The sequence below is a fragment of the Peromyscus leucopus genome, chromosome 10, assembly GCF_004664715.2.
Source record: "Peromyscus leucopus breed LL Stock chromosome 10, UCI_PerLeu_2.1, whole genome shotgun sequence".
NCBI lineage: Eukaryota > Metazoa > Chordata > Mammalia > Rodentia > Cricetidae > Peromyscus > Peromyscus leucopus.
The window spans coordinates 32,071,103-32,098,805 of NC_051071.1; the positions used below are offsets into that span (position 1 = coordinate 32,071,103).

Sequence of the window (27,703 nt, forward strand, 5' to 3'; positions counted from 1 at the left end):
TGTTCATGAAGGCAAAATAAAAGTTGAGCCAAAGATCCTGTCCATCCCCAAAACTAAATCCAAGAAAAAAATGTTTTCTTGACTGTCTTCCCATTTCCCCTTTCATTCTGGCAACAGAACGCAATCATTTCATTTTCTCATCATCTATCTCTTCCCTCGTCAGTATTCATAACCCATTAGCATCCTGCCCCTAACATCATATCTGGTAGCACTTAGCAATTGTTTGAAAATATATAAAAACAGGCACTTATACCTAAAATTTGTCTCCTAAATTTGGCCACATTTTTGCAGCCTAACCTTCCAAACAGTCTCCTTGTCTTGGTACACATAATAAATAAAACCCAGATATTATGTGAGGCACCATGGATATCAGAAAATTACAAGAAAGTTTAAAACATGATTCTAGTCCTAAAAAACATATGCTTTAGGACAGAAAAAAGCACACAAGGAGAGCTATGACATGAAGCAGAAAGTGGTAAGTACCCTCTGAGTGAGATAAATGACCACAGCTTGAAAGAATTGAGTGTCCTTGTAAGCAATTGCTTATTCTGCCAAGAGAGCTACGCAAGCAAGAGTTAGTATCCAAGTATGAAACAAAGCTTTTCTTAATAGCTGAGATGGTGCCCGTTAATACCACCTTTGTGCTGGGAGTAGAGCAGCTCTGAAGACGGTGTAAGAGCACAAGACCTGTGCTTTGACTTAGAAGTAAGCATTGTCTGTCCCTGCTTCCCATTCCAAAATGTGTAAAGACACCAAGCCTAGTTTCTTGATAAACTAGAAACATCAAACACCTAAAACAGAATGAAAGATTGGTGGGGTCATCCTCTGGAAAGATGGCTTTCTTGTACCTATAAGAAAACAAAGTTAAAAGTCTACCTCACCTGGAATGAACGTGACAAGAGGACTGTCTCATCCCCCAAAGAACCACAGTTCCTTGAGGTAGCCATAGAGAAAGAGAGTTCATCAGAGGGGCTATGTATCCCCCATTGTGATCCACTCACAGTCCTTCTCTGATAGAGAACAACTGGGCAGGAGCAGAATAATGCAAAAAGAAAACGGGCTGAAAATGAGCTGTGAGAAAAGGGGGCAGAACTGCCCTCCCTTTTCTTTGAAAGTTCTTTTCACGGTCATGAAGAGCTTCTCGGAGTGGAGCATGCATTCTGTCAAACAAGTGTTTGTTGAAAAACATGGAGAGTTTTACCTATCAGTAGATTGAACATATCCCTCCTGCATCTGTGTCCTACGGTTTGAATGTGTCCCCCGAAAGGACTGTGTGCTGGAAACTTGCTCCCAGTGTGAGACTGCTGTAGGTGCTGGAACCTTGAAGAGGTGGAGCCATGTGGAAGATAGCTCACTATCTAACTGAGGATATCATAGTCTGGGGAGAGGTAGGTGGTTCCCATGAGAGCCCAGTTAAGTCTCATGAGAACGAGTAATTAGGAAGCAAGTCTATCCTGTGTAACTGATTCCACTTCCATTTGCCTGTCCACTTTTGATTCTCTGCCATGCTGTGGCAAGGACAAGATACCAATATTGTGCTAAATGAGCCCCCCTTGCCACCAGAATCACAAACCAAATAAACCAATTTATAAAGTACCCAAACTTATTCATTATGTTATAGCAACAAAAACCAGACTCATAGACCATGCCTTTGGTAGACTTTTTCACACTGACTCTGAGTATGAGACTGACCTGAATTAATCAGTCATCAGCAACTTACATAAGCAGTCTTGAAGAGACATCTGCTTATTTCTACTTTGAAATCCTCTTAGACTTATATAACTGCCTGAGGGCATATGTAATTGTCTGATGGAGGAGACAGAGGGGCAGAGCCAGTTGCCACAACCAATGACACTGTAAATTCAGTCCCTGCCAGGAAGCTACTGTGTATAAGTTGGCCTCAGCAAAGAACTGCCCAAGCTGTGATGGATAAGATGAGCAAATAATCCATGGTCTGCATTTTCAGTGACTAAGGTTTTGAAGAAGTTAATGTTGGAAATAGTTAATTGTTGTACCCTCCTTGTAGATTTCTGTATTTATTTTACCATATGTCCCTTATCATTGAACATTTCAAGGTTTAGCTTCACAGATCATACCCCAAGGAAACACTGGGATGATAAAAATTATGATAATTCAAGTCCCCCAAGGACTCTGGCTTTAGAAATACAACAAAGAAAAGATATTCAGGATCTGATGGTGGAGTATTTGAAAAAAAAGAAGAAATGAACCAATAGTATATGTTTAAAATCCTAAACACTTGGGAGGACTGTGCTGTAAATGACATATCAATGCCACACCAATGCCCCTATGAAGGAGTGGATTTAAGGGAAGATAGTTTAGCTTGAAATATTAAACCTGAGGATTGCACTATTTCCAGGAAGTGAGTGTCATAGACACCAGAAAAGAACCATGCCACACAGAGGGTGGGATGCTACTGTCCATTCTAAACAGTGAATAATTGACTAGGGAAAACAATTCTGCATAAGGATGCCTCAGAGTGATTAATCTGACCACATATTCTGAGGCCAGGCATGGGAGAGTACCTTCTCAAGGCTGAGAGCAGAGTTGAACTGTAACTCAAATGTTGATTCTTAGGTCACCTTACCATACTCCTCAAGAGACATTTAGCCATTAATTGGATATTTGCTCACTGGAGGGCAGCCAAGCAAACTGACAGCCTAAATGAAATCAGGTTTCTTGAAGAACAGATGCAAAAGCCAGACTCATTAGACTTGAGGAAAGATGTGGTTGGTGGGAAGAGAAGGCTAAGAGTTACTTTAGTGTATTTGAAAGCTCTTCATATGTGGGAAAGACGGCAGGCATATTTGATGCTGCTTGGAGAAATGTATTGATGCTTTGTGACATCATGACTCCTTTCTCTGAGAAAAGTTAAATAGAAATAATGTGGACACTTGCCAAGACTGTGCTGATGATCATGAATAGAGTGAATGGATTAATTAGAATATCCTCAAGCTTTCTTCCCAAAATGTTGTCTTACAGCCTACAAAACAATTTTTATCTATTCTTAATCTATTGTTTGGACTCTACAATAAGCTGATCTGTTGTTACCCTTAGTCACCAGTGAATAGGTAACTTCACATTAGTTCTCTCTGACAGTCAGGTTTCCATTCCTGTAACAAAGTACCTAAGTTAATAAACTTATAAAAATAATAGGTTATTTTGTGTCAGAGTTTTGGAAGTTTCCCTCCATGCCTGATTGGCACAATTTTGGGGAGGCCCTCGGCAAGATAGGAGGCACATGTGGTATAGAAGAACTGTTCACTTCATAGCTAAGAAGTGAAGTGAGAGAGGAAGATCTAGATACCATAGTTCCTTAAGGGAGGGGCAGGGGAGGACCTGCCATCAAAACCCTAAAGTTCGCACGTGAGGCTCCACCCTGTAAAGATCCCACCATCACCCTATAGTAGTATCTTGAGGATAAATGTAGCAAGTAAGTCTTTTGGAGTCATTCCAGATTTAAACCACAGTACTCATCAAGATCAAAATCCACAAAGGGAGAGTGAGAGTCTGCAAACCCCAGAAATGACTGTGGCCCCTTCCGTGTCCCCAGTGCCCAAGAGCAGAGAGCATTATGTCAGCCTCTGTGTATAGCCTGACATGGAGGAAGGGCCACACCTCCCGAGAGTCTACACCTTGACACTGGGACTGGTCTTTCTCCACCACTCTAAACACAGATTGTGTAGCTCATCTCCGATTTCTAAACTTAACATCTTCCCAAGGGATGAGAGCACTTCCTGACAAGATCTATACCTCCCCCCAGCTTTTTTCTTCATGTCATGTGTGATTGATAGAACTCAGCAGAGATTTATTAGGAAATCCAGGTGAAGCCACTGGGTTTCAAGATATAACTTGAAACTTAGCTGGCTGCAGCACGCAAGCTGAAAATAATCAAAGTTAGCCATAATAGCTCAAAGCTTAATACATGAAAAACGACTGAACGTTATAATCACATTCAGAGAGGGGCAGGCATGCTTTCTAAGTTAAAAACAACCTGCTGTGTTTTAGAAAAGCTTTCAGAAGAAACCAGAACTTATGTCAAATACCTGCCCAGCAATCAGGCTAAGGGGATGGATGGCCTAGAAAGGTTCTCTTCACTTGCCCTGGAGAAAACTTTTCAGCAGCATATAAGAGTTTAGACAGATTGGTCAAACCAGACACTCTAGCTGCAAATCCCTAGTTCTGTGACCACTAGCTAGTCACTCAGGCTCTCTGTGCTTCAAGTTGTCCAACCATAGAAGGGTTATATTAGTAGACTGTTGAGAGAATAAAATGGATTAATGAAATTAAAGATAAATAGATAGGTGATAGACATAATAAATGAATAGATACAAGTAAATATACATAATAGATAAATTGATATATAATAAGCCGGGTGGTGGTGGTGGTGGTGGTGGCGGCAGCGGCGGCGGCGGCGGCGGCGGCGGCGGCGGCGGCGCACACCTTTGATCCCAGCACTTGGGAGTCAGAGCCAGGCGGATCTCTGTGAGTTCGAGGCCAACCTGGTCTACAAAGCGAGTTCCAGGAAAGGCGCAAAGCTACACAGAGAAACCCTGTCTCAAAAAAAAAATTGATATATAATAGATGATAGATTAGACAAGAGAAAACTTTTGGAAAAGATGCTCATTTTTATTATTATTATTATTGTTGTTGTTGTTGTTATGTAGATTATGGTTATGGTTTCATAGGTATACATCTTCCTCCAACCTCATCAAGATGTATATATTAAATATGTCTAGAATTCTGTCTGATAACTACATTTAGATCAAGGGCCTTACTTCTTGCATGTCAATTTCTCTCCACACATTTTGTTTGGTTCATGTTTTAATCTAGCAATCTAGACACTTAAACAGAAATCTATAAACAAAATTGACAAATCCTTCCCCACCTCTTTTTCTCTATCTATGTCTCTGTCTTTGAATGTGTGTGTCTGTCTTTCTCTGTATCTCTGTCTCTGTCTCTGTCTCTGTCTCTCTCTCTCTCTCTCTCTCTCTCTCTCACACACACACACACACACACACACACACACACACACACACCATACAAAAGGTATAGCAGCAATAGGATAACCACTATTCTCATTCACAAAAGGATGAGATCAGAGGCAGCAATTATTGATCCCTAGTTTATCCAGGCAGCTAGTATGGGCCCTGCCCCTTCATGGGCCAAAGAGAGTCTTGGATCTGCCCATGGGGAAATTCTTATGTTCATTGCTCTCGGCTGCTATCATCACTTCCTCCTGATAGCCCCCCAATTTCAGTTTTTCCCTTGGTCAGAGAGGTGAGTATTGGGGAGTGTGCTTTCACATAAGCATGCATTTCACATCTTGCCAGTAAAATAAGTTGTTTTCACCCTTGAAAGACATTCTGAGTACAGACTTACAGAAGTGCAAGCAATATAATTTGGTAACAGGCATTTTAACCCATCAAGATATTGATAGGCTCTTTCAAATCATAAAATGGGGTCCCTTCATGCTATCCCCCTTTCCCCTTTCACTGGGATTTAAAACTTGACCATTCCTTTTCTGGCATAGTCTCATTCTCAAAACACCTTGCCAACTGCAACCAACAGTGGCCGCCACATGACATGTGTCTTTTCCCATCCCTTTCCTCTAGAGCTATAATATTACCTTTCAAGTTACTGTTGCTATCAAGATCACCAAAGGTTTTGCCACTTCAGGCATGGGTTGTTGCCTTTCCAGCCTCGCATCCAGCCCCTCACACTCACCTATTGCCATCTAATAACACTGGGTTAAGAGTTTTGATAGAGCAGCATCCATGTCTATCACCAATTTTGGCATTGATCAGGATGGTCATGCTAGCTTCTGTGGTAAACATCGTAAGAGGACTTACTAAATTCCTAACACATAGAAAGGCACCTGATTAATATCTATTAAATAAATGCTTTATGATATGCATATATGCAAATACATTGTTTTTGAAACATTTGTATTTACAGTTTTATAATTACACTTTTTAAAAATAAGGCCACACATTCAGGATTACAGGGAATGTGGCTCCAGCCTATGAGTTCAGTTCCCCACACTGTCCACCATCCCTGGAGACCATTCCTCAGCAGAAACCCAAGCAAAGGAGGAGGCCCCATCATTCCTCTGCTTCTCAGCATAGAAAACTTAAAGCCTGTTCACTTGCTTGTAGGCTTAGGTCACTTCTATTAGTACTTATTATTTGTAGTATAAAATATTTTTAAAGCTACCTATTGTGTAATAGTTACTTGAATGAACTCTAAAATACAAGGGAGGGATTGATAGCCTTTGAAATAATGATGTTCTATCCCAGAACTTTTTTGCATAATTCTGTGCAGTGAGCATATTTTGTGGAATGTGTCCATGCCGATGTTTCCAGTCGTTCTTCAATGGTTTATTTGTCTAACCGATGTTTTCTATTCATTGAGGGGATTTTATTGCACAGCTATTCATTGTTTATCAAAGCCATACATTGGTCTATTTTGATTTCTACAGAAACTGGGACCCACTGACTGTTTTGAAGGAGATTGTGCATGCAAATCAAAGTTGACACAAACTGTTGATTGATATAAACATAAGTATTACTCCATTCAGTATTTACTGAGCACAGGTTACTTAACAGGCACTAAGAAAGATGTATTTTGATGTATATAATAAAATATTTTTAAATCAACATTTAAACAATGCTTTAAAAGTTAGCTATAATTTTAACTCGTGTGTGTATGTGTGTGTGTGTGTGTGTTGACAGTGGGAAGAAATGGATAGTAAAATGTACAACACATTCACCAATTAAAATGCCAGAAGATTTATTCTGATTACAGGCTAAAATATTAGAAGATTTATTCAATTACATAGACATAATTTGCAAAGTATGTGTCCTTCCTAGATTTATGATACACATGTGGAATAATGCTTAAACAAGACCAGTGCAAATAACAACATTTTGAGTTTTTCCCTGTTTCAGGAAAACATTGGGTGCAACAATTAAGGACAAGTCACAGAGAAACAATCCTGCTAACAAAAGTGATGTGTGGACACAATTCCACTGGTTTAGCCCCCTTTCCTATGTTTGCTGTATAAACTTCCCCGAGTGCTTTCGTTGCTTCAGGGAAACGATGCCAGTCGGTCTCTAGATACCACTTTAAAGGCTACAGCAATTCGAAGAATCCACGTGGTGCAAACAGCAATGGATGCAGAGGGATGGAAAAATCCTCCGGATACCTGAGACCCTCACTTTGCATCTGCCTCCATCTGGGGTTTGCAGAAGAACCTTGCCCACTCCTCCTCATGACTAACGAGTGTATATAGTAAACTCTTTGAAATGTGAGTATTATGGGAAGGATCGCAGTTGCTTTAAATTATAGAAGTTGGCAAGTGCCTGGGAGAAGGAGTGGGAGGCTGTTTAAACTGAGAAAGACGGTTGCAGAACTTCATCCGACAGCATGAGCTCCGAGCTTCGCACACATCCTCTACTTTCCACCAACAGACTTCTCTGCATTGTTGTGGAGCAGCTTCAATAGTGAGCACAATTCTGCTTTGAATACTTTTTAATGGTTTCTAAATTCATGGGAAAACCAAAGCAAAGAAGGCTCATGTTTGGGGGAGAAGTCTGAACCCAGCAATGCCCAGGAAAGGTAAGCTATGGTTTTCACTATAGTTTTTCTCTTTTCCTCTTCTGTTTAGACTTTATCAAAATACTTGCAGGAAGAACCACAGACAGCTACTTGTAAGGAGATGGGGGGACGTGTGGATAGAGTGTCAACAAATGATAAATCAGAGGATGGAAAGCCTCAGCAGCGGTCTCTTTCCTACTTTCTATTCCGCTTGATGTGATAAGCGTCTTTGTATGGAAATGCTGTTTCTCTTAGAAAAGGTGGGAGGGCTTCTCTGAAACCCCCGGATTTTCAGCATAGGCTGTCCAGTGGGCAGTGGGCTAATGTACAGTCAAGATCTCAGTATCTGTTTGTATGCAACTTCCCTCCCAGAGCTGAGCGTCTTAGAACTCAGGAAACCTTCTCATAGACGGTGGTAACATTCTAAAATGTCTCTCGGTTGTGGTTACTGTAACTGTTTTATGGAATACGTTTTCTACATTTAAGGATACCATTTGACTGTTTCTTGTAAGAAGCCGGGAATATATTACTAATATTAACTTTATCTCCCTAGAGGGGAAAAGTAAATAAAAGAAAACAGTTGAACGTGACATGGCATTTTTAGCTTAAGTCAAAGTCGGCTGAGGGTGGTGTTATCTGCGCACGGTGACTGACTTTTCAAGTGTGCCTTCGGATAGCTCTCAGGGTTTTTTTCTATGCATTGGTTTTCTGTGAAGCATCTTGGGGTGGAGGGTTATGAACTTTCTGTGCATCTTTCTATTTCCTGGAGAAACACTCTGGTGTCAGTGAGTTCCTGTTTTTCAAGGCAGAATTCCAGGTGCAATTTCCCCCCCCCCCCCACTCCCCACGCCCCAGATATTCACTGAGATCAGAAGATGGACCCTGCAGGCTAAAAGTTTCAGCAGAGCCCTGCGTTGACTGCTCCATGCGCACACATATGTATGTGCTCTCGGGTAGAGGTTAAAGAACTGTGGGTTTGAGTGAGCTTAGGTGGTTGGAATATGGAAGTAACCTCAGTCTGCAAGTAACCTCTGGTGTAGAAAGGTTAGCAATCAAGGCAGTAAGGCCTGGGAGAGAACGGGAGCTATTGCGGCAGTCACTGTCTCCGGCTAAGAAAGCCTCTACCTTCTTGTTGTTTTTTCCTCCTGTGTCAAAGTCCAGTTACATAATGAGCACTGCTCTGGCTTCCCTTGCCTTGGGGTCTTATTGATTAAGGTCAGAGTAAAGGCATTACTGTATAAAAGCAAGGAGGTGACTATTAGCTCCTGGCAAGGTGGTAAAGGAACACCATTTGTTAGCTACCTCCCCTTACCCATGACTGCTAATGGGGTAAGTAGCCCGTGTCTGGCAATCCATAAACTTCTCTATTCCTTATCTCCCTGCTTTCTTTTTCTCCCTCTACGCTACCCACACCAGCCTACTGACCACTACCAGGGAGCAGGAGGTCAGACAGGCAAACCTATCACCTCCGCCTCTTTCCCAGTCCTTCCGGCCCACCCCTGGACAGTAGAGGAAGCCCCCACCCTATCTGGAGGGGGTCTCCAGTACCCCACCCATGACCTCATCGCAGGCAGCTAGAGAGCTGGATGGCCAGCGCTTGTATGGCGCCTGAGTGGGCCCTGGGGATGGGTGCGGCCTAAAAATGCGCAGTATGGCATGACGTGGTTTCCCATCACGGGCTCCCACAGAGGCCCGCTGCGTCTCTGGAAGTCAAACTTGCCAGGCCCCACCCCAGAGCCCAAGAAGCACACACACACACACACACACACACACACACACACACACACCACACTCTCCCCCCGCCCCCGCCCCTGCCTCCCACCCCCTACCCCATGAAAATGAAAACAAAATCAATAAGGGTTGCTAACAAAAATCCCCAAGCCAGCTGACTCATCTGAGGCTCGGTCACGTGGCTTTGTAATGAGACGTGGACAGTGCCTTGGAAGCAACCAGTCAGGGCAGTCTCCAAAGGGGTCCTGAGGAGAGAGACCCAAGGTGACCTAACTATGTCCTTGTTAGAAAATCTAGGAGAGAGAAGCAGCCTCATCCAGGAATGGGGAGAGGAGAATGTTAACTACTGAACTGCCGGGAAGACCGTGGCTACCTGTCTGACCTGCTTTTGTGTGAACCAGGCTTAGCCAAGATTGTGGCCTATAGAATGGGTCTCAAGTCAGTAGTCCAGACGTGATAAGCCAGGCTTAGGGGTCAAAGATCCGAGGGCCCCAGAAGTAATTCCATCTTGTTCAGCAAGTCTTTCCGGAGGGCCCCACTGTGTGCCAGGCACTATAGCAATGTGTTTTAAAAGCAATGGTAACGTTAGCAGCAGTGCAGACAACACAAGGTCACTAAGAAATGCCTTGCACCACAGTCGGCTTCAGTCTGAGAGAGAGTTCTATGGAGTGGCCTTTGAACTAGACTTCGGAGGTTGAGCCCCTTACCACAAGAAAGCCAAAGACAGAGGTATAAAGACCACCTCAGCTCTCCAGCAGGGACAGATTTGGGTTGTGAATCTGTTTCCCAAAGCCAGTTCCAAGGCAACTGGCTTCATGGCTATGATACATGGTTCAACGTATTGCTTGGTCAAGCAGCTTTGGGAAAGTGGAAAGCTATGCATCACGGTGAAGCGGGGCATTGGGTTCCAACTTTGTAGATGTCGGGCATCAAATCCCAGCCTTCACCCTGATGTATGAACTTGAAGCTATTCAAATGTCAGGGTTTTCACTCCTTAGATGAGAAGAGCAAATATATCCATCTTCTGAGGGCATTCTGAGGACTGCCTTGGAGAGTCTGTGTGAGGGTCTATCTCAGAGTCCCTGGCATGACAGCTTGATAATATCAGCTCTCATCAGCAACTCAGGCTGGTTTTACTGCAGGACCTCTTCCCATGTTAGCTGGTTAACGTGTCTTCTGGCTCTCCATGAGTGGGATCATTAGGACCTAATGTTTTCCAAAGTCATTAGACAAGAAGCTTTTTTTTTTTTTTCTTTTTTTGGAAAAACAAATGAATGCATGTTGAAAAACCAGTGAGCTGAGAACAAGTGTCCTTAAGTTGCATGAGGTTTCCCAAGATTTAATAGAAATGTACCAATTCTTGCTGGCCACTTCACAAACTGCCCTCTCTGGAAGCCCAACGGAGATTCTCGTGTCCAAGAAAATGGAGTTATAAAACCCATTTTCAACTTTTAGATGGAAAAGGGGCAGAAAACTAAAAAAAACGTTGTCAGTGAATAAACACTGGAAAAGTCGGTTTCTACCTCCTGGCCGAGGACCCAACTGAGCAGTGTCCTGGCTAAGTCGGCTGAAACTGCTATCTCCCTTCCAGGGACGTCTAAAGAGAGAAAATAAAATGTGTACTACAGATCTGAAAGGCAAAATTCAATAATTGTTTTATGGAATGTAAGAGAGACTCCAAGCAAGTGAAACTTCCAAAAGAGAAGACCCCAATAATCAGAATAGCCAGCCACATTCCTTAAGGACTAGCATGCACAGAGCATCCTTCACAATATGGCTGGCCCATCCCTAACTTATCCCCAACCCCTCAGCTGGAAGCAGATGACTCATTCCATGCTGAGCCAGAAGAACTAAGGAAACCCCCTAACCTTTCAGAGCCTAAGTGCTAAAGGGGGATCTCAAACTGAAGTACATCTGATGCCTTGGCCCTGGCAGGGCAAGATTCCTCAAATTAGATAACATGAAATATGATCCTCAAAGATGAGGGAAGGCTGGTGGGTGGGGGATTTCCAGGCAGAGGGGGCAAGCCTGAGGGAGTACAGGAGAGAACTGGGGAGTTGCAGGAGGGCAGCCCTGACAGAAGGAAGTGCAGCCACAGAGAACAGAGCACCAAGGAAGATGAGACATTGGACTGGAACCCCTCCCCCCAAAGCCTTAAATGCAAGAACACAAGGTTTGGTGTCTTCCATGGAATAACCATTAAATGCTTGTAAACAAGGAAGTGACATGATGAGAACAGAGAGAAAACCACGTTAGAAGGCTAGATGTGTCCAGGTGAGGTATGAGGTGCTGGAGCTCTAGCAGAAGTTGTGGGAAGAAGGGGTACATGGAGCCCAGTCTACACAGTCTACACAGTCCAGACCATCACCCTGGTCTTTGAGACAGCAACCCTCAGGCCTCACCAGATCCACATTCCTGAGAGGGCCTCCTCAATTCCAGTACAGTGGACCAGGGTAAACAATGGGGAGTATGGGAGGGGCTGGCTGACCCAGGACAGCCCTCCCAGTCCACACTCAGGAAGATAACATTCTAAGCACTTTTTATGGAAATCATTAACTATGCTGTTCCCTGCTCCGTCACTGGGTTCCAGACTTTTAGCTCATATCAAGCAGGCACGTTTCCAAAACAACCTTTGGATCTACAAAAGTTTTATGAGTTTACAGCTCAAGCAATTACATAATAATGGTATTGGCATGCAATGATGGGGGGCGGGGTGTTTTAATATATCCCTTCCGGAGGAACTTAAGTCCCTCTTCCTGGCTGTCTGCCTTTTGCAAAAATAAACTCCCCTGTGTCTGGGAACTCTGACCACAGCTCATACCACATTCTCAGAGTTTTTTGAATGGTATTACTCACAGGGGTGCTTTATGAGCCTCTGCAGCACCCCAGGTGATGGCATTCAGAGATCAGGAATTAATTCCCCTTGATTCCCCATTGCCTTACAAATGGAGCAGGCCTGGATCTTAATTTACAGCAGAGGTCTACAAGAAATGTCACATTCCCCATACTTTCTTTAATTCAGCTGAAATCTGATTCCAAGAATCCACACCAGCAGGGCTTGAGCTTTAGAAATTAATGGTGCTGCCAGCTCTACCATCTGCTTCACCAGGATCAGACACCGATCTCAGGAGAACCTGGTTCACACCGGTTACACCAGCTCTTGCTGGTGTATGACCCTTCAGGTCTTTGGATTACACTTCCAAACCCAGGCTATGTACTGGGGATCATTGAAAAGATGGCAGGGCCTACAATCTGAGCATTACTAGACAGTCCTGGCCTCTGAGATAAGACAAGCCATGCTGGATAGACACACTGATTTTTCATAGATTTGTCAACTCAAGTCTGCCAGGTCTGGGGAAATCTCTCATCAAAAGCCCTTCATTTTCCCCTCCCCCAAGTATACAGTGAATCTGAAAACATCTCTTTTAAATGATTTTTGGGTTAATTTTTTATTTTGAGATTGTATTTTAATTACATTTTTCCTTTTCCTTTCCTCCCTCCAAGCCCTCCCATCTGCTCCTCCTCACTCTCCTTCAAATTCATGGCCTCTTTTTTCATTAACTGTTATTGCATGCATATGCATATATATTCCTGAATGTAACCTGCTGTGTCTATATAATGCTACTTGTATATCCGTTTTCAAGGCTGGCCATTTGATACTGAACAACTAATTGGTGTGCCCTTCCCTGGGGAGGACCACCTCTCCAGTTCCTAGGTTTACTCCGTTGTCTGTAGTACTCCATATGGGGTTGGGGCCTCATGGGCTCTTCCCTTTGTAGTTTGGATTGTCTCTTGGTGTTGTCCTTGCGAAACTGGAACTCTCTAGAAAGAAAGGCAGAATTTTCCTTTTCCTTGAAACAAGGAAGCACGAGGGGTCTGCCAACACCCGTGAAACACAGAGGTGGAGATGGAGAACAGCACAGAAATTAACATTTTAGGAAGTGATTCTGTTCTGTTCCTGCTAAGTATTAAATAAGCGCCCAGGACATGTGCTCCCCACTAGTTAGTAAAACAAATTCTGCAAAGTGACAAGCTCCTGCCAAAAAAAGTATTTACTATGTTCCCCTTAATAGTGTCCTTCAGTTAAGTGCCCACTACAATGCCCGCACTGTGCATGTACTGTGGCCACTTCACCCTTGTTTTTAGGCAAGAGAAGGTGAGAAACTTGCCTAAGGACCTCTAGGTAGTTTGTGTGTGCACATGCTCATATGAATGTGTGTGTATTTGCATGTACATGCATGCTCATGTGTGTATGGACAGGGGAGCGAGAGGACAACATGGATATTGTTCCTGAGGAGACATCCACCTTCTGTTTGTTTGATTGATTGCTTGTTTGAGAAAAGGTCTTTCATTGGCCTAAGTAGACTAGACTGGCTGGCCACTAAGCCCCGATGATCCACCTTGGCCTCTTTAGCCTTGGGGTTACAGGAGCATGTCACCATGCTCACTCAGCACCATTTCTAGATTTTTAAACATGAATGGATATTAGAAATTTGAACTGAGGTCCAAATTTTCATGGCAGGCACATTCCTAACTGAGCCATCTCTCCAGCCCCTGGAGTAGGTATTTGCACTCATGCTATGTCTGTCTCAAAAAATATCACACATTTTCTACTCTGCCACACAGGATCCCAGAAGAAATTTCCTTATTTTTTGTTTAGCAATGAAGAACTGTTCTTGGCTAATCCTTCAGTAACTACCTCCAATTAAAATGAAATGGTTTCATTTTGTTTGTTTTATGTGTATAGATGTTTTGCCTGGATGTATGTCTATGCACCAAGTGCATGCCTAGTGCCTCAGGAGCCAAAAGAGGGCTTGGGTCCCCTGGCACTGGAGTTTCAAACAGTTGTAAGCTGCTATGTGGGTGCTAGGAATGGAACCCTGATACTCTGGAAGAACAGTCAGCATTGGTAACCACTGAGCCATCTCCCCAGTCCACAAATGCATTTTAAATGGAGCTCTTCTGTCACTGTAGAGTTTATACTTTACGTGGTAAGATGCACCCAAAATTGCTGATGACCTAGTCCCGTATATTACCGGTGGCAGATGGATGATCCAATGCCATTGAAGAGAGGGCAACAAGGTAGAGGATGTTATCCGATGCAGAGTTAGTAAAGAGATCAAATTCCCATCCATTCTTCTGTCTTCTGCCTCTAACTCAGGAGAAGAAAAGTGACTCCCAACTAACGAACAACTAACTACAGAGCAGCATCAGACTGATGCAGTTTGGAGCCTCCACGTTCTCCCAATAATGCAAAGCCAGAGCTGATCCTGTCGCCCTGAAACACATTGCTACCAGATGGTCTCAGACAAAACTCAAGAGCAGTCATTAAAACACTATTTGCTTGCTAATGGCCAACATCCTCCAAACAGCTTACCCTCTTAAATTAGGACAGTTTTTTAGAGTGTCGTTTTTTTTTCCTACATTAATTTATTTGTATAAGACTTTATGAGTAATTTCGATTTCATTCTACTCTGAACTCTAGTTTGACATTAACCTGGTTTGGCATTAACTTGTTTACCAAGGCATTATATCAGCTTCCAGGATATAATGTTTCTGCTGTTTCTTTGTTCCCTCTATAATAAAGAGCATGTTTCTTTGGTGTGGATTTGGGGAATGCTATGTTTTCAGTGTGTTCCCCAAAAGTAGATATCGGAAATGAAATCCCATACAACAATGTTGTGTGGCAGAGCTTAATGGGAGGAATAAGGTCATGTGAACTCCCTGTCTCGAGTGTATTGATGCCCTCTGCACAGAGCTTCCTTGTGGTGAGTTTCATTGTACATATGTGCTCATGTTCTGTTGCTTTCTCAAATGAGATAAAACAGCATTGAGGCCTTTAATAGATAAGGGCTCTTTGACCTGAGACTTCCCAGTCTCCAGAAGTTAAAGTTTGTTACTTGTAAACTGTCCAGTCTCTAGTATTCTATTATAGCAATACTGTAGCTGGAGTTTTCTCCAGTCCTGCCCGGGCCCACAGCTGCTCAGACCCAAATAAACAGAGGCTTATATTAATTAAAACCATATAGCCTAATGGCCCAGGCTTCTTGCTAGCTAGATCTTACATCTTAAATTAACCCATTTCTATAAATCTTCACCTTGCCACGTGGCCTGTGGCTTACCAGTATCTTTACGTCTTGCTTCTCATGGCGGCAGCTGGCAGCATCTCCCTGTTCTGCCTTCACATCTTGCTTCCTCTGTGTCTGGCTGGAGTCTCCTGATTCAGCCTTCCTGTTCCCAGAATTCTCCTCTCTGCTTATCCCACCTATACTATACTTCTTGCCTGGCTACTGGCCAATCAGCATTTTATTTATCAACCAATCAGCGCAACACATTCACAGCATGCAGAAAGACATCCCCAGCACAATACAAAGGGTATTGAAGTGGGAGCTTTGAGCGTCTATCTCTTGAGTACTTTTCTTGTTACCTTTATGCCTTCCACTCTGCTCCATGAACCTACTCTTGTGGGCAGCCAGCCCTCAGTTCTTAAAGCAGTCCTTTACTCTACTAATTGAGGTCTGAAGAATCTGAGTCCATTTCCATTAACAAATTCTGTCAACCCATTCTATTATCTACCAAAGAGTTGCAATGTCATATGATCCCAATGTAATCTGGAGATATAATGTAAAACTCTTGTTTCTTGAAGAAATTTACATACTAGTGGTCCTGGAATACATAATGCCCCTGCAGTCAAAAGGGAATACCATCCAAATGAACTTTTAAACTCCATCCAAGATACAGACTTTATTTTCAACTTTAATACCAGCATGAACAAAATGTTGATGCCTAGTAAAACCACCCCTTCTGTGAAACACCAGATGATTAGAAAGTTCTTCATTATTTCAGAATCTGGCCATACTGAGGGCTTCTGATTCTCTTTATTTTTTCTTCTTACATAGCAAGAGAAAGTTCTCTCTCCTCTGCCTGCCTTCCCCACCTCCCCAGGGTCTCTGTTTATTGAAAGAAAGTTTCCTGGTACTTTGTGGTTTACTAAGAATGTATGTGTGTTTTCCCTTGACACAGAACCCAGGCCTGACTCCAGGGTCCAAATAACCTCCACATCCCCTGTCCTAGTTCCTACTTTTCCTGTTACTATGACACAAGTATCTGACAAATGCAACAAGGAAGGAGGAGTTTAGTTTGTCTTACAGTTCAAGAGTACAGGCAGTCATGGCTGGGAAGTCAAGACAGCTAGAGTTTGAAGCCGCAGCTCACCTTGCATCTGTAGTCGGGAAGCAGAGAGCCATAATTGCTCATGGCCAGCTAGCTTCCTCCCTTTTGTTCAGTCCAGGACCCAAGTCCAGAGAACTGGGCCCACTCTAAGGGTGTGCCTTCTAACCACAATTATCCTAACCAAGATCATACCTCACAGGTGTTCCTGTAGGCTTACCCCAAGGTGATTCCAGAACCTGTCAGACTGATACTCAGTATACATACCAAATCCTCCCTCTCTAAGTCCTGAAGCCCAGAAACTACCTGAAGGCTTGCCCTGAAAAAATAAATAAAAAATAAAAATCTTATCCCTGATCTTGAGCTAGCACAAAAGCTCATGGCAGTCAATTCGTGGACATCATATGGAAAGTCAGATGTCTCTCAGGATGACTCTAACTACCACTTAAGTTATTGTCTGGTACCCACAGTCCAGGGAGCTGTTAAGCTCTGTGATTCAAAGATCCTTCTTCTATTAATGCTAAATTTGCACCAATAAGCCCATCAGTTAAAAAAAAAATCAGCCAAAATATTCTGTTTCTTAAAATGGTTGGTTCTAACAAAGTTTGTTTACACCCATATTAGAATTGGGTTTTCTTTTCTTAGCTAACTAAAATTTATCGAAAATTAAGAATCTTAACTTATGATCTTTTTATACACCAGTCTTAGCCCTGACTTTTCCCTCTTCTTTGATGGGTATGTAAGTCATTTGACCTGTCTGAGCCAATGTTCCTCCTTGAAAATGGGACCAGTGTATACCTCTCCCCTGCTCACTAGATGTATTGACTCACTATGTAAGAAAAAGTGTGTAGATAGGAAGGCAAACCACATGGAGGAGCCTCATCCTTTAGGCAAGCTTGATAATTTCCCCTTGGCCACTTTGCTATGGTGGAGATCTCCTCTCTGGACAAATTAGCACCTAATTTAATGAATCCAAGGGGAATGTAAGCACACCAGGGACTCAGAGAAGAGACATATGTGGGAGTGTAAACACATCGAGGACAATAACTGTAGCCAAGCCGAGCATATTTCCATGATGCTGTGAGGACAAAATGACAAGCACATTCTAGGCTGGCTCGCCTTGGCTTGATTTTATCATGTCATTCCTTTTTATCCACAGTCTCTCTTTCCACATTTTCATTGTAGAACAGCCCCATTCAGCAGTCATCTATGGCCTGAGAAGATTAAATAGAAAATTCCATAAATAAATAGCTCTTAAGTTTTAAATTATACACCATTCTAAATAATATGTAAAACCTCCCAGCATCCTGTACTCTCTTTCCTGGAACATGGATTAGTCCTTTGTCCAGAGTATCCATTCTGTATATACGATCCATGGACTAGTCATTTAGTAGCCTTTCCAGTGATCAAACTGAATGTTCTGAATTCAGTGTATACCTTCAAGTAACCCTACTTTACTGAATACTAAGCCCAATGTGCAAACTTTTATTATAGGTTAATTGTTCTACATTGTTGGTTATTATTAATGTTGTTAACCTCTTACTGTACCTAATGTATAAATTAGACATTATTAAAAATGTGTATGTATAGTTTTAAAAACCCATAATATACAGAGATCCGTGCTATGTGAGTACTGGGTTTTAGACTGTTAATCTTCATAAAGAATGGGGCATATGTGTACCTGGTTTGGGATGATTTGTGCTTGCTATTTGCAAATACAATTCAATGCTCCTTCCCTGATGCTTCTGTCTATGAAAGAAAATATAACCGTTTCTCAAAAATACAGTATCAATATGATACCAGCATATTTCTGGGCAATACATTGAGTCAGCAGCCACAGTCATATATCTACAGGAGTAACCAGGCACCACACACACATGCTTATGTCCTGGGAAGACTCCATAGAGTGAGGACTACATGTTCTAGCTGAAGCAGGCAGGTCCCACATGTTCTGGGGATGGTGTCCAGGGAAAATACAGCCTAACAGTGCCAGGTCTTCAGGTCTTTTATTTTTTAATTTTCAAAAATTTATTTATTTTACACCCCAACTGCATTTTCCCTCCCTCCTCTCCTCTCATCCCCTCTGCCATCTCCCCTCTGCCCTCCCCCTTCAATCTACTCCTCCTCTGTTTCTGTTCAGAAAAGGAAAGACCTCTCATGGGTGTCAAGAAAGCATGCCATACCAAGTTGCGGTAAGACTCCCCTTGTGTTAAAGTTTAATAAAACTTTATGTCCAGATTTCTTAAGACACACAGGCAAACAAATACACACACACACACACACACACACACACACACACAAATGCTTGTGATGTGTTTGACCTACAGAAACAGCACTTATATGGTTCAACTGGCTATCATATAGAAAGATTTGAAAACTCTGTTTTCTTGTTATGTGAGAAATCCCAGGATCATTTGCCACTCAGCATCATGTCCCGATTTAGTATATAGACTAAATGTTCCCAGCTGCAGCCTATGCTGCAGCATACACTCATCTGACAGGAAAGTGCCAGTAGTCTGCAAACCCCCTTAATATTCCACAACACCATTATAAGGTTCACACTACACATCTGCCCCTGTGAGACCCAAAGCCTTACATCATCCGGAAGCAACAACTACATAAATGAACATGTAATCTGCTGGCTGATGGAGCTGTGTCTTCACCTCTTTTGTTGTGAGACTCAATGGGATACGTGTGAAATATGTTACACTGCCCGTTCCCACAGAGGTAGACAGTGGAACAAACAATTGCGATGATACTGTCATCTACTCTTGGCAACTTGAGTCTCCATACCCCATAGTTCCTCTGCAGCGACTCAGTCTCGCCTTCATCTCCCTCTTTTCCAGTCCTTAACCAGGTCCTTGTCTCAGCCAGCCACTTCAGCCCTTGTTTTCTTTCTGCTCTCGTCTCTGAGTCAGGCCTGTCTTTCATTCTCTGGTTTCCGATTACCCCCTGTCATCACACATTCTCTTGTTCTTCCCAGTCCTTTCTTCCCAAGTCCAGGCCTTTTGATTTCCCTCAGGCACCTTCTCCAGGCACCCCCTCTAGTCCAAAGTATTCCTCTTCATTTTTATTTGTGCTTTTATCTCCTGCAGTTTCCATGTCCCTAGATAACTGAGGTTCCCTAGCACAGTACCCAGATTTTAGCAAAAATTCCAGAAATACCAGTTGGTCCTTTTGTCCATGATTTTTAGACAATGGGGAAGAAATATGCAAAATAAACAATTGAAATGGGAACACAAAATCAGAGCCATGACAAGGAGAAGAAATAAAATATGTGAACCAAAAGGACCAGTCTAGTTAGAATGATTGAGCGTGAAATTTTGCTTCCTGGCAGCCCAACCATGAATTCTCTGGTGCATGGGGGGTGAAGGGCCAAAGGAGAGGAAATTAATTCTCCTTTTGCCTTGACTCAGCCCTGCTTTTGGAACACATGTTATTCCCTATATCTCCATTTTGTTTTCAGCAATCCATTAATCTCTTGCTGGACATCCGGCTCGTCACTGTGATCTGAGTGAGCCTCACTCAAATCCTGTTTAGAAGGCTGTTCTCTATGGTAAATACAGACTTCTGATGAGGACGATTTATGTTGATGCTGTTGCTATGGTATTGGGAAAGAAGACCTGTAATTCTTGGTTAATCAGCTTCCCGGATGCAGGTTCCAGATGCAGGAGGGTGGCTTAAGGAGGAAAGAATCAGATGGAAGAAAGGAAGGAAGGGAGGGAGGGAGGGAGGGAGGGAGGAAGGATGGATCTTCTGAATTCTTTTCCATTTTCTTCCAAAGCCACCCTATGCTTCCTCCTTCCTTGTTTCTTACCCATCACTCTCCCTGAGACCCATTTCAGGTTACTGTCTCAATCCAGTTGTACTGGCAAGCTTTACTGATAAATCCAAAAAGCCATCAAGGTGAAGGCAGGCTCTGGAATTCAGCTCTTCCATTTTCTAGCTGGTATCATTGGTGAATTAATTTTTAATCTGCATCTCTTTGTAAAAAATGAAGATGGGGTGTACATTAGACTCACTAGATGGATGAGGCAAGTAGACATTGGGGTGACTAGCAACCCAGTCCCAGCTTGGTTTGAGCCACATGCACATATTACTCTCCCAACAATGTCCTAGCCACCTGAAACTCCACCTGCTTTGAGCTACATTCCTCCCTTCTCCAAAGTAAGCTAGTCATGCCAACCCATAGCCCCCTAGCAAACAATTTAGTAAAACTCCTTTTGTGGCCAAAACACATCTTTTAACTAAGGGTGGTGGGCCAATCCAGCCTAGACTAGTTTAGGCTGCTTGTGCAGCAAGGAAAACTCTTGTCTTCAAAATAAACATTTAGGGAGAAAAAAATACTATTTACCATCTTATGCCTATGCATAATCAGCATATGATTACATATGCATAATTACTCAAGATTAAAATCAGATGCATCATTGGAAAAACATGTCCAATGGCTTATATAAACTAAACCTATCAATCAAAATGGAAATCACCCATACTCCTAGCAACTAACTCTTCCTCCTGGAGCCACACACAGACACCTCTGGCAGCAATCAGAGGTTTCGAGTAAAGAGCTGAACTTGAGTTCTCTTGCTGTTTGCCCTGTCTGTTCTTTCACTTCACTTCTGAATGAAACCCCTCAGTACTGTGCTAATTAACTGTATGTGCTTCTTCGATTCTTTAACAAGATGCCAAGGACCTGCAAACCCTCACTCCAGGCAGAGACCACTGGCAGCAGGGTTTCGATGAAATAGTAAGGGGCTGTGTAAATAAATCATAGCTACTGTTAAAATCCTGTCTCCACCATTTGGAGTGAACTACAGGATAAACCTTTAGCAAGCTGGTGTTGACTGCATCATGGAGCATCATCAGGTTCTCTTCCCTTCCTTCCTTCTTCCTTCCCTTGGTTTCCTCTTCCTTCTTTCCTGTCCTTCTAATGACCCCCAATGTGGACACACATTTAATGGGCATCCTAATTAAACACAACATGTGTAGACTTCATGACATCAATTCCAACTGTAAACCAACTTCATTACAAAATCGTCACCCTTTTCTACCCAAAACAACATTGTGAGCAAGACTTGGGTGAGATACTGGGGAAGGTTCTGAAGTGCCTGGCAGGCTTTTTGGAACCTAGGGCCTATGCTGAGACACTTTGCTCAGCCTTGGTGCAGGGAGGAGGGGACTGGACCTGCCCCAGCTGAATCTACCAGGCTGGGCTGACTCCCCAGGGGAGACCTTGCCTTGAAGGAGGTGGGAATGGGGGGGGATGGACTTGGGGGGAAGGCTAGGGGGGTGGGAGGAGGGAGGACAGGGGAATCAGTGGCTGATACGTAAAATTAAATTAATTATAAAATAAAAATACTTTTTAAAAAATTAAAAAATAAATAAAATTAAAAAAAAGAGAAAGCATGTGGCAATGCCTTATAACTAAAGGATGTGGGCATTCTAGGCAGTCACAAACCTGGCTGTACCTTAACTATTAACAAGGGGGCCTCAAACACCCCTTAAGTGAGGGCTATACCCACAACTATCAGAGCTCGGAGGGTGGACCTGAGGCTTGTATAATTTTTTAGAGGTCCCTCTGTGACTTTAAAGTGTAGTCACTGGGAAGAATCGCCATTTTACGGAACGTGACAGCCAATGGCGTAGAAAGCTGCTGAGTTCCCAAGGCTGTGAGTCACTCCCTTGATTTGTGGACACTGGTTATTCTTTAGCCCCTGCTAAAACCTTCCAGGAACTTTGAAGAAAGGGAAGTCAGGCTGTGGAAGGCATGTGTGGCTACAAAATGTCCACAGCATATCCAGCCTAATTCTTCAACAAGCATGGTGGACGGGAGAGAAGGAGGCTTGAGAAATTAGTAAAAACAACAGAAATTGGCTTTGGAATGGAACTGACTTTTAGAATATGCAAGACCTAAGCATATTGAAGCCAGCATAAATCAAACCAAATCACATTAAGTTTCCAAGTTAGTTTTTAAATAGTGAGAGTCTGTTTGCCTTCATCCACTAGGTTTATCAGAGGATCTTGACCAAATTGGTCCCGACTTCACACCTCATCATATATTTCTTTTTAATTGCTATTTGTAAAACCGGTCAATCGTGCCACATCGATACCTCTCTCTTATCCTCACAGACATCCCACAAAATGGCTACCCTCCATTTTACACATAAGGAAAATTTCTCAGATGAGTAAACAGGACTCGCAGACCAAAAAGTTTCCCTAAAGTCAGTAAGAAGCCAAACTAAGAGGCAAGCCTGGGTCGCTATGACCCTCTAAAGCCTACTGTTTTTGACCCTGCTGTTCTGGACATAAAGCACGGCCTCAATTCCTGCAAAGCTGCGTGTTCTTTTCCTAATCTGCAAAAAGATGACAACGGTGGGTGCCCCAAAGGATATGGCACACACCAGAATCTGAATAAGAGGAGAAATTATCACCAAGTCTGTAGCTATCTCTTCAGGTCCAAATCGTTTCCGAGACAAGTGGAAGGGTGTGGGGTCTTTGTTCTCATTGACACAGATGCCCGGGATGATGGTAGAGGAGCAGCCAGCATAGGAATTGTCCATAACTGCCACTAATCAGGAAATGTTGCTCCCTCAGCTCTGGGCAGTCGGGGTTTGATAGGAATATGATTTCGCCAAGCATCATTCATCTCCACCATCTGCTCATTCCTACTCCCTGAACAAGGAGTCCTTGCTGACTTCTGCCTGCCAAAGTGTCGTGTGTGCCAGCCCATTTGGCCATCTCCTCTTGAGGAAAACCCAGTCTCCACATCCTTTGATGGCTCTGAAAACTGATTAGTGTCTGTTTGCAAGCCACAGTCTTCTCCTAATGCTTCCAGGTGTCTGTGCTCCACAGGGCTTTGATTTCTGGCCTATTAACTTAGAAGAGGATTAAACCTAATAAAAATATAACATTAGCTCCAAATAGCTGCATAATGTGTGTCAGTGAGATGCTCTCCTCTGGTCTGTAGAACACTGACATTAGTATGAGTTCTCCTTCACAATGAGAGAGAAATGAGCAAAGTGCCACTTCCTCCCCATAAGAAAGGCTGATGCAATGTCCCCTTGAAGGACTAAATGGCATTTTATATTGCCTTAATAATAATTAAAAAACACTCTAATGCTACATCTAAAGGGGGAAACTGGCTTGCAACTTCATCCCAGAACAAATTTAGGTTCCTTGAGAATAAATCTTAATAAGACTATGACTTTGACTGTTCAGTTCAGATAAGAAAAACAAAAGCTAAACTGTCCAATAAAGCACAGATTAGCTAAGCATCTATTACTTTTTCATCTTTTTCAGCTCATCGCTCCTTTTTTTTTCAAAAATTATTTTAGCAAGAATCTGAAAGAAGACATGTCATATGCCTATAAATACAATCATCTCAGATAGAACACATGTCTCAGACCAAAGTCTAGGGAGTTTATGGCAATTGGGCCATGCTTGCTGTCCAGAATACCCACAGTTTATTACAAAGTTGTCAGGAGAAAGGTATTAGTTGAGCATCCTGCCTGGAGAGGGTCCTCAGCTCTAACTGGGTGCTGGACTAGTATTATCCCCTAGAATTAGCCCCTCTCAGTTGTTTGTTATTGCCCTTTTTCCTAAAAAGAAGCTGAGGGAGATGGAAACATTAGACGACACAACCAATATGGGCTTGAGATTGGTGTCTAAGCTCAGACCTCTCTAGCTGTTCAAAATGTGTTTGAATCTATGAATGAACACATCTTGGAAGGCAACAGCAACCATAAAAGAAACTATGCAATGAATCTCTAAGCCCTGACTCTGGAGGCAAATGTCTCCCATGATTAAAAGGCTTTCATAAGACACACCACAGTGTCCACAGCTGGGACAACAGGTTTCAATAGGCTTGCCCACAGCTGATTGTGAAGGAAGTTTTTGTGGAAGACTAATGTATGCAGTTAATCTCCATCAAAACCCACTTTGCAACCAGGAAAAACAAGGCACAGTGGGCAAGGAGAAAAGGGTGGGCAGGGTTGTAAAAGAATGAGAAACCCCAGTAGATTGTCAGGAAGAGGAAAGGAGAGACTTGCCTGTGGTATCCTTTGTGAGGGCCAAGTATCTCTGTTTAGTCAGAAAGGAATGTTCTGGAAGAAAAACAGTAAGATGAAAGAAAGAGATTAGAAAGGGATTTGAATTGTGACAGGATGGAAATGGAGGAGAAGTGAGTCTGACTTTCTTCTGAAAGGAATGGGAAGCCATCAAAGGCTTTGGTGTGAGGGAAAGACATGTGGGGAGCAGAGTTTGGGAAGATTAAGCCCTTTCAGTGTGGAGGGGAGGGACTGCAGTCTGGGGCCAGATGGAGGCCTTCCCTCATCACCCCACAGCTCTCTGGAGTTCAGGGCTGTGGGAGGGAGGCTCTATGTGTCCTTTCAGCTCTGCTGTTCTCTGTCCTGGGTGCAGGAGAGTCCAAAGATGAGCCAGTGGCCGCAGCTCGTCCTAATGTGCTCCATGCTGAAGGGTCTAAATGCCCATGGCCTTTGATGTGGAGATGTCATCAGTACATTGTGTAGATTCCAGGAACACGCAATACAGGAGACCCCATGCAAACACATGTGGACCTCAGCAAGCAGAGAGATGGTGATTGAGGGGAAAATCAGAGTGAAGGAAAAACGAGATCTTTTCTCCAACGCAGGAGGACATAAATTTAAATTATGGGTCCCAGTGCGGATGCAATATGTGGAGCCTGACTTGAGTACTGCTGGTGCTTGCGGAACTATCTTCCACAGACATTCTGCCTTACCCTTTGACTTCTCATGCGCACACGTGAGGCCCCATTGGATTCAGGTTGCTATCACAGCAGTCTAGAGATTGGAGACATCCTAGCCAGGTCTGGGATTTGGAAGTGAAAGATTTTTTTTTTTCATGCTGCTTAAAGGTTGTAAAACTTCAAGAAGGCTATGCTAGGGAACAAGAATTAAACCTGAGTTCACTCTTAGCCATGTGACCTTGAGCAAGTACACTCATCTCTGAACAGTAATGGAGAGACACAAGGGTCCAGTGACACAGGGGCTATGACAACATCATACTCAAACCAAGGAGTTGACGTAGGAGTGAGCAGGGTCAGAACTCAATGTGGACACAGCTAGCCAGGAAAAGCAAATGAATCTGGTGGGATTCCTGAGAAATCAGAGCTCAGTGGCTACTTGCCTGACTCAGTAGCCTCACTCACAAGGGAGCCACATGGAATAATTCATAAACACCTAGACCAGTTGAGAGAGAGACCAGAAATCAAAGAAGAAAGATTTACTGTGGCTTCTCAAACAAGAGGCCTCATGTTTTAATTTTGTACTAGGCCTATATTATATTGTTGGCCCTAGAAGTGAGATTGAGGAAGAATGAGTAGGAATGAATAAAAACAGAAATCCACAAAGATACCCCCACAAAAGACTGCTGGCAATGGTCGAGAGACAGCCGGGACTGACCTACTCTGGTGATGGGATGGCCAAACACCCTAATAGTTGTGCCATAAACCCCATCCAAGGACTGAGGAATCTGGATGCAGACATCCACGGCTAGGCCCCGGGTGGAGCGCTGGGAGTCTAATTAGCCAGAAAGAGGAGGGTTTATATGAGTGAGAATTGTTGAAACCAAGGTTGGATAAAACACAGGGACAAATAGCCAAACAAATGGAAACACTTGAACTATGAACCAAAGGCTGAGGGGCCCCCAACTGGATCAGGCCCTCTGAATAGGTGAGATAGTCGATTGGCTTGATATTTTTGGGAGGCATCTAGGTAGTGGTACCAGGTCCTGGGCTCATTGCATGAGTTAGCTGTTTGAAACCTGGGACTTATACAGGGACGCTTGGCTCTATCTGGGAGGAGGGGACTGGACCTGCCTGGACTGAGTCTATCAGGTCGATCTCAGTCCTCGGGGGAGACCTTGATCTGGAGGAAGTGGGAATGGGGGGGTGGGCTGGCGGGAAGGGGAGGGGGGCAGGAAGGGAGAGAACAAGGGAATCTGTGGCTGTTATGTAGAACTGAATAGTATTGTAAAATAAAAAAAAATTTAAAAAAAGACTGTCAAGAATTAAGTTAGATTCTCTAAAAAAAAAAAAACAGAAAAAAATAGATTAATGTTACCAATATTTGCATGGTGCATGATTCTACCTTACATAGACCTCTGTAGGACATTGTGAGGCACATGGTGTCCCAGCCCCTTCCTGGCTCCCAATTGAACAAGTCAATCTCAGATACCTCCAAGCAAGTGCTCTACCACAGCCCCATGCCCATAGTAAACCCACATACAGAGAAAACTAGGTTGTTAAAACAAATGTGAGTGTAAGAAACTGACTTGTGGAATTAAAAAATAAATTTCATCATTGAAGGTAATTTTTAGGTTGTCATTCAAACTTCTAAAAGCCCTAACAGAATAGCTGGCACCTCCTTGAGAACTCTTGGTGGCCATCATTACTCTTAGAGTCTGATTTTCAGGCCCAGGGATCCAGCTAGAGCAAGTTTCCATCCCTTCCAAGAAAGGACTCTTTTCCCAGGAACATCCTCTAAGTGCATGATAAGGTCAGGCAAGCAGTGCTACCCACTCCCAGACTCTGAAGGCAAAGGAAGAGACAAGAATGGTCACCCTGCATAAAGCTGGGAGGCCAGGTGACAGCCCTACCCCTGTCCAGGTAGGGGTAAATATAGGCTGGCAGTACATCCCCATCCCAATAGACCTAATGTCGTCTGCTCCAACAGCCCTAATGTCCTCAGCTTTGGCCTCATCTGTCAAAGGTCCGGCAGGACTAACAGTAATGGTCTGTCCTTGGAAAAGGCGCCCAGAGGTCTCCACTTGAACAATCTGAGTAAGTAGAGCTTTGAGGCTGCAGTGGATAATCGGGCTTTGAGAGTTCCATTCTCAGGGCAAAAGGAACCCGTCAGTCTTTTAAACAGTTAGCCAACAGGTGAATTTGCAACTGTAGAATCTGTGACTAATGAGGACTATTTACAAATCACACACACTTGCCACACTACCAAATACAGTCGGTTCTCATGGCCCACTGCAGTTCAGGATACAAAGTCCTCAGTAGCCTTGAACCAGAGCACTGGGCCACTGATGAACTACGGCTGCCGAGAAGTCTAGGGCTCGGCTCCTAAAAGCCTTCATTGGAGTTATAGTAACTGATCATTATAAAACCTCATCTTGGCCATGTTTATGTTTAGATCGTACT

General features: G+C 43.3%; 1 protein-coding gene across 2 annotated transcripts in view; it reads left to right on the forward strand.

Moving 5' to 3' along the window:
• Positions 1-7,116: 7,116 nt before the first annotated feature.
• C1qtnf7 (C1q and TNF related 7) overlaps positions 7,117-27,703 on the forward strand; it is a 103,934-nt gene continuing 83,347 nt past the window's right edge. The window contains exon 1 of one of the 2 annotated variants that reach the window (XM_028892923.2): positions 7,117-7,327. Coding sequence is in view for 1 of the 2 variants with exons in the window: in XM_028892919.2 (XP_028748752.1) it covers positions 7,626-7,638 (13 nt within the window). In the remaining variant the exon portion in view is untranslated. Of the gene's footprint in view, positions 7,639-27,703 lie in introns of both variants that reach the window. The other variant, XM_028892919.2, reaches the window with a different exon arrangement.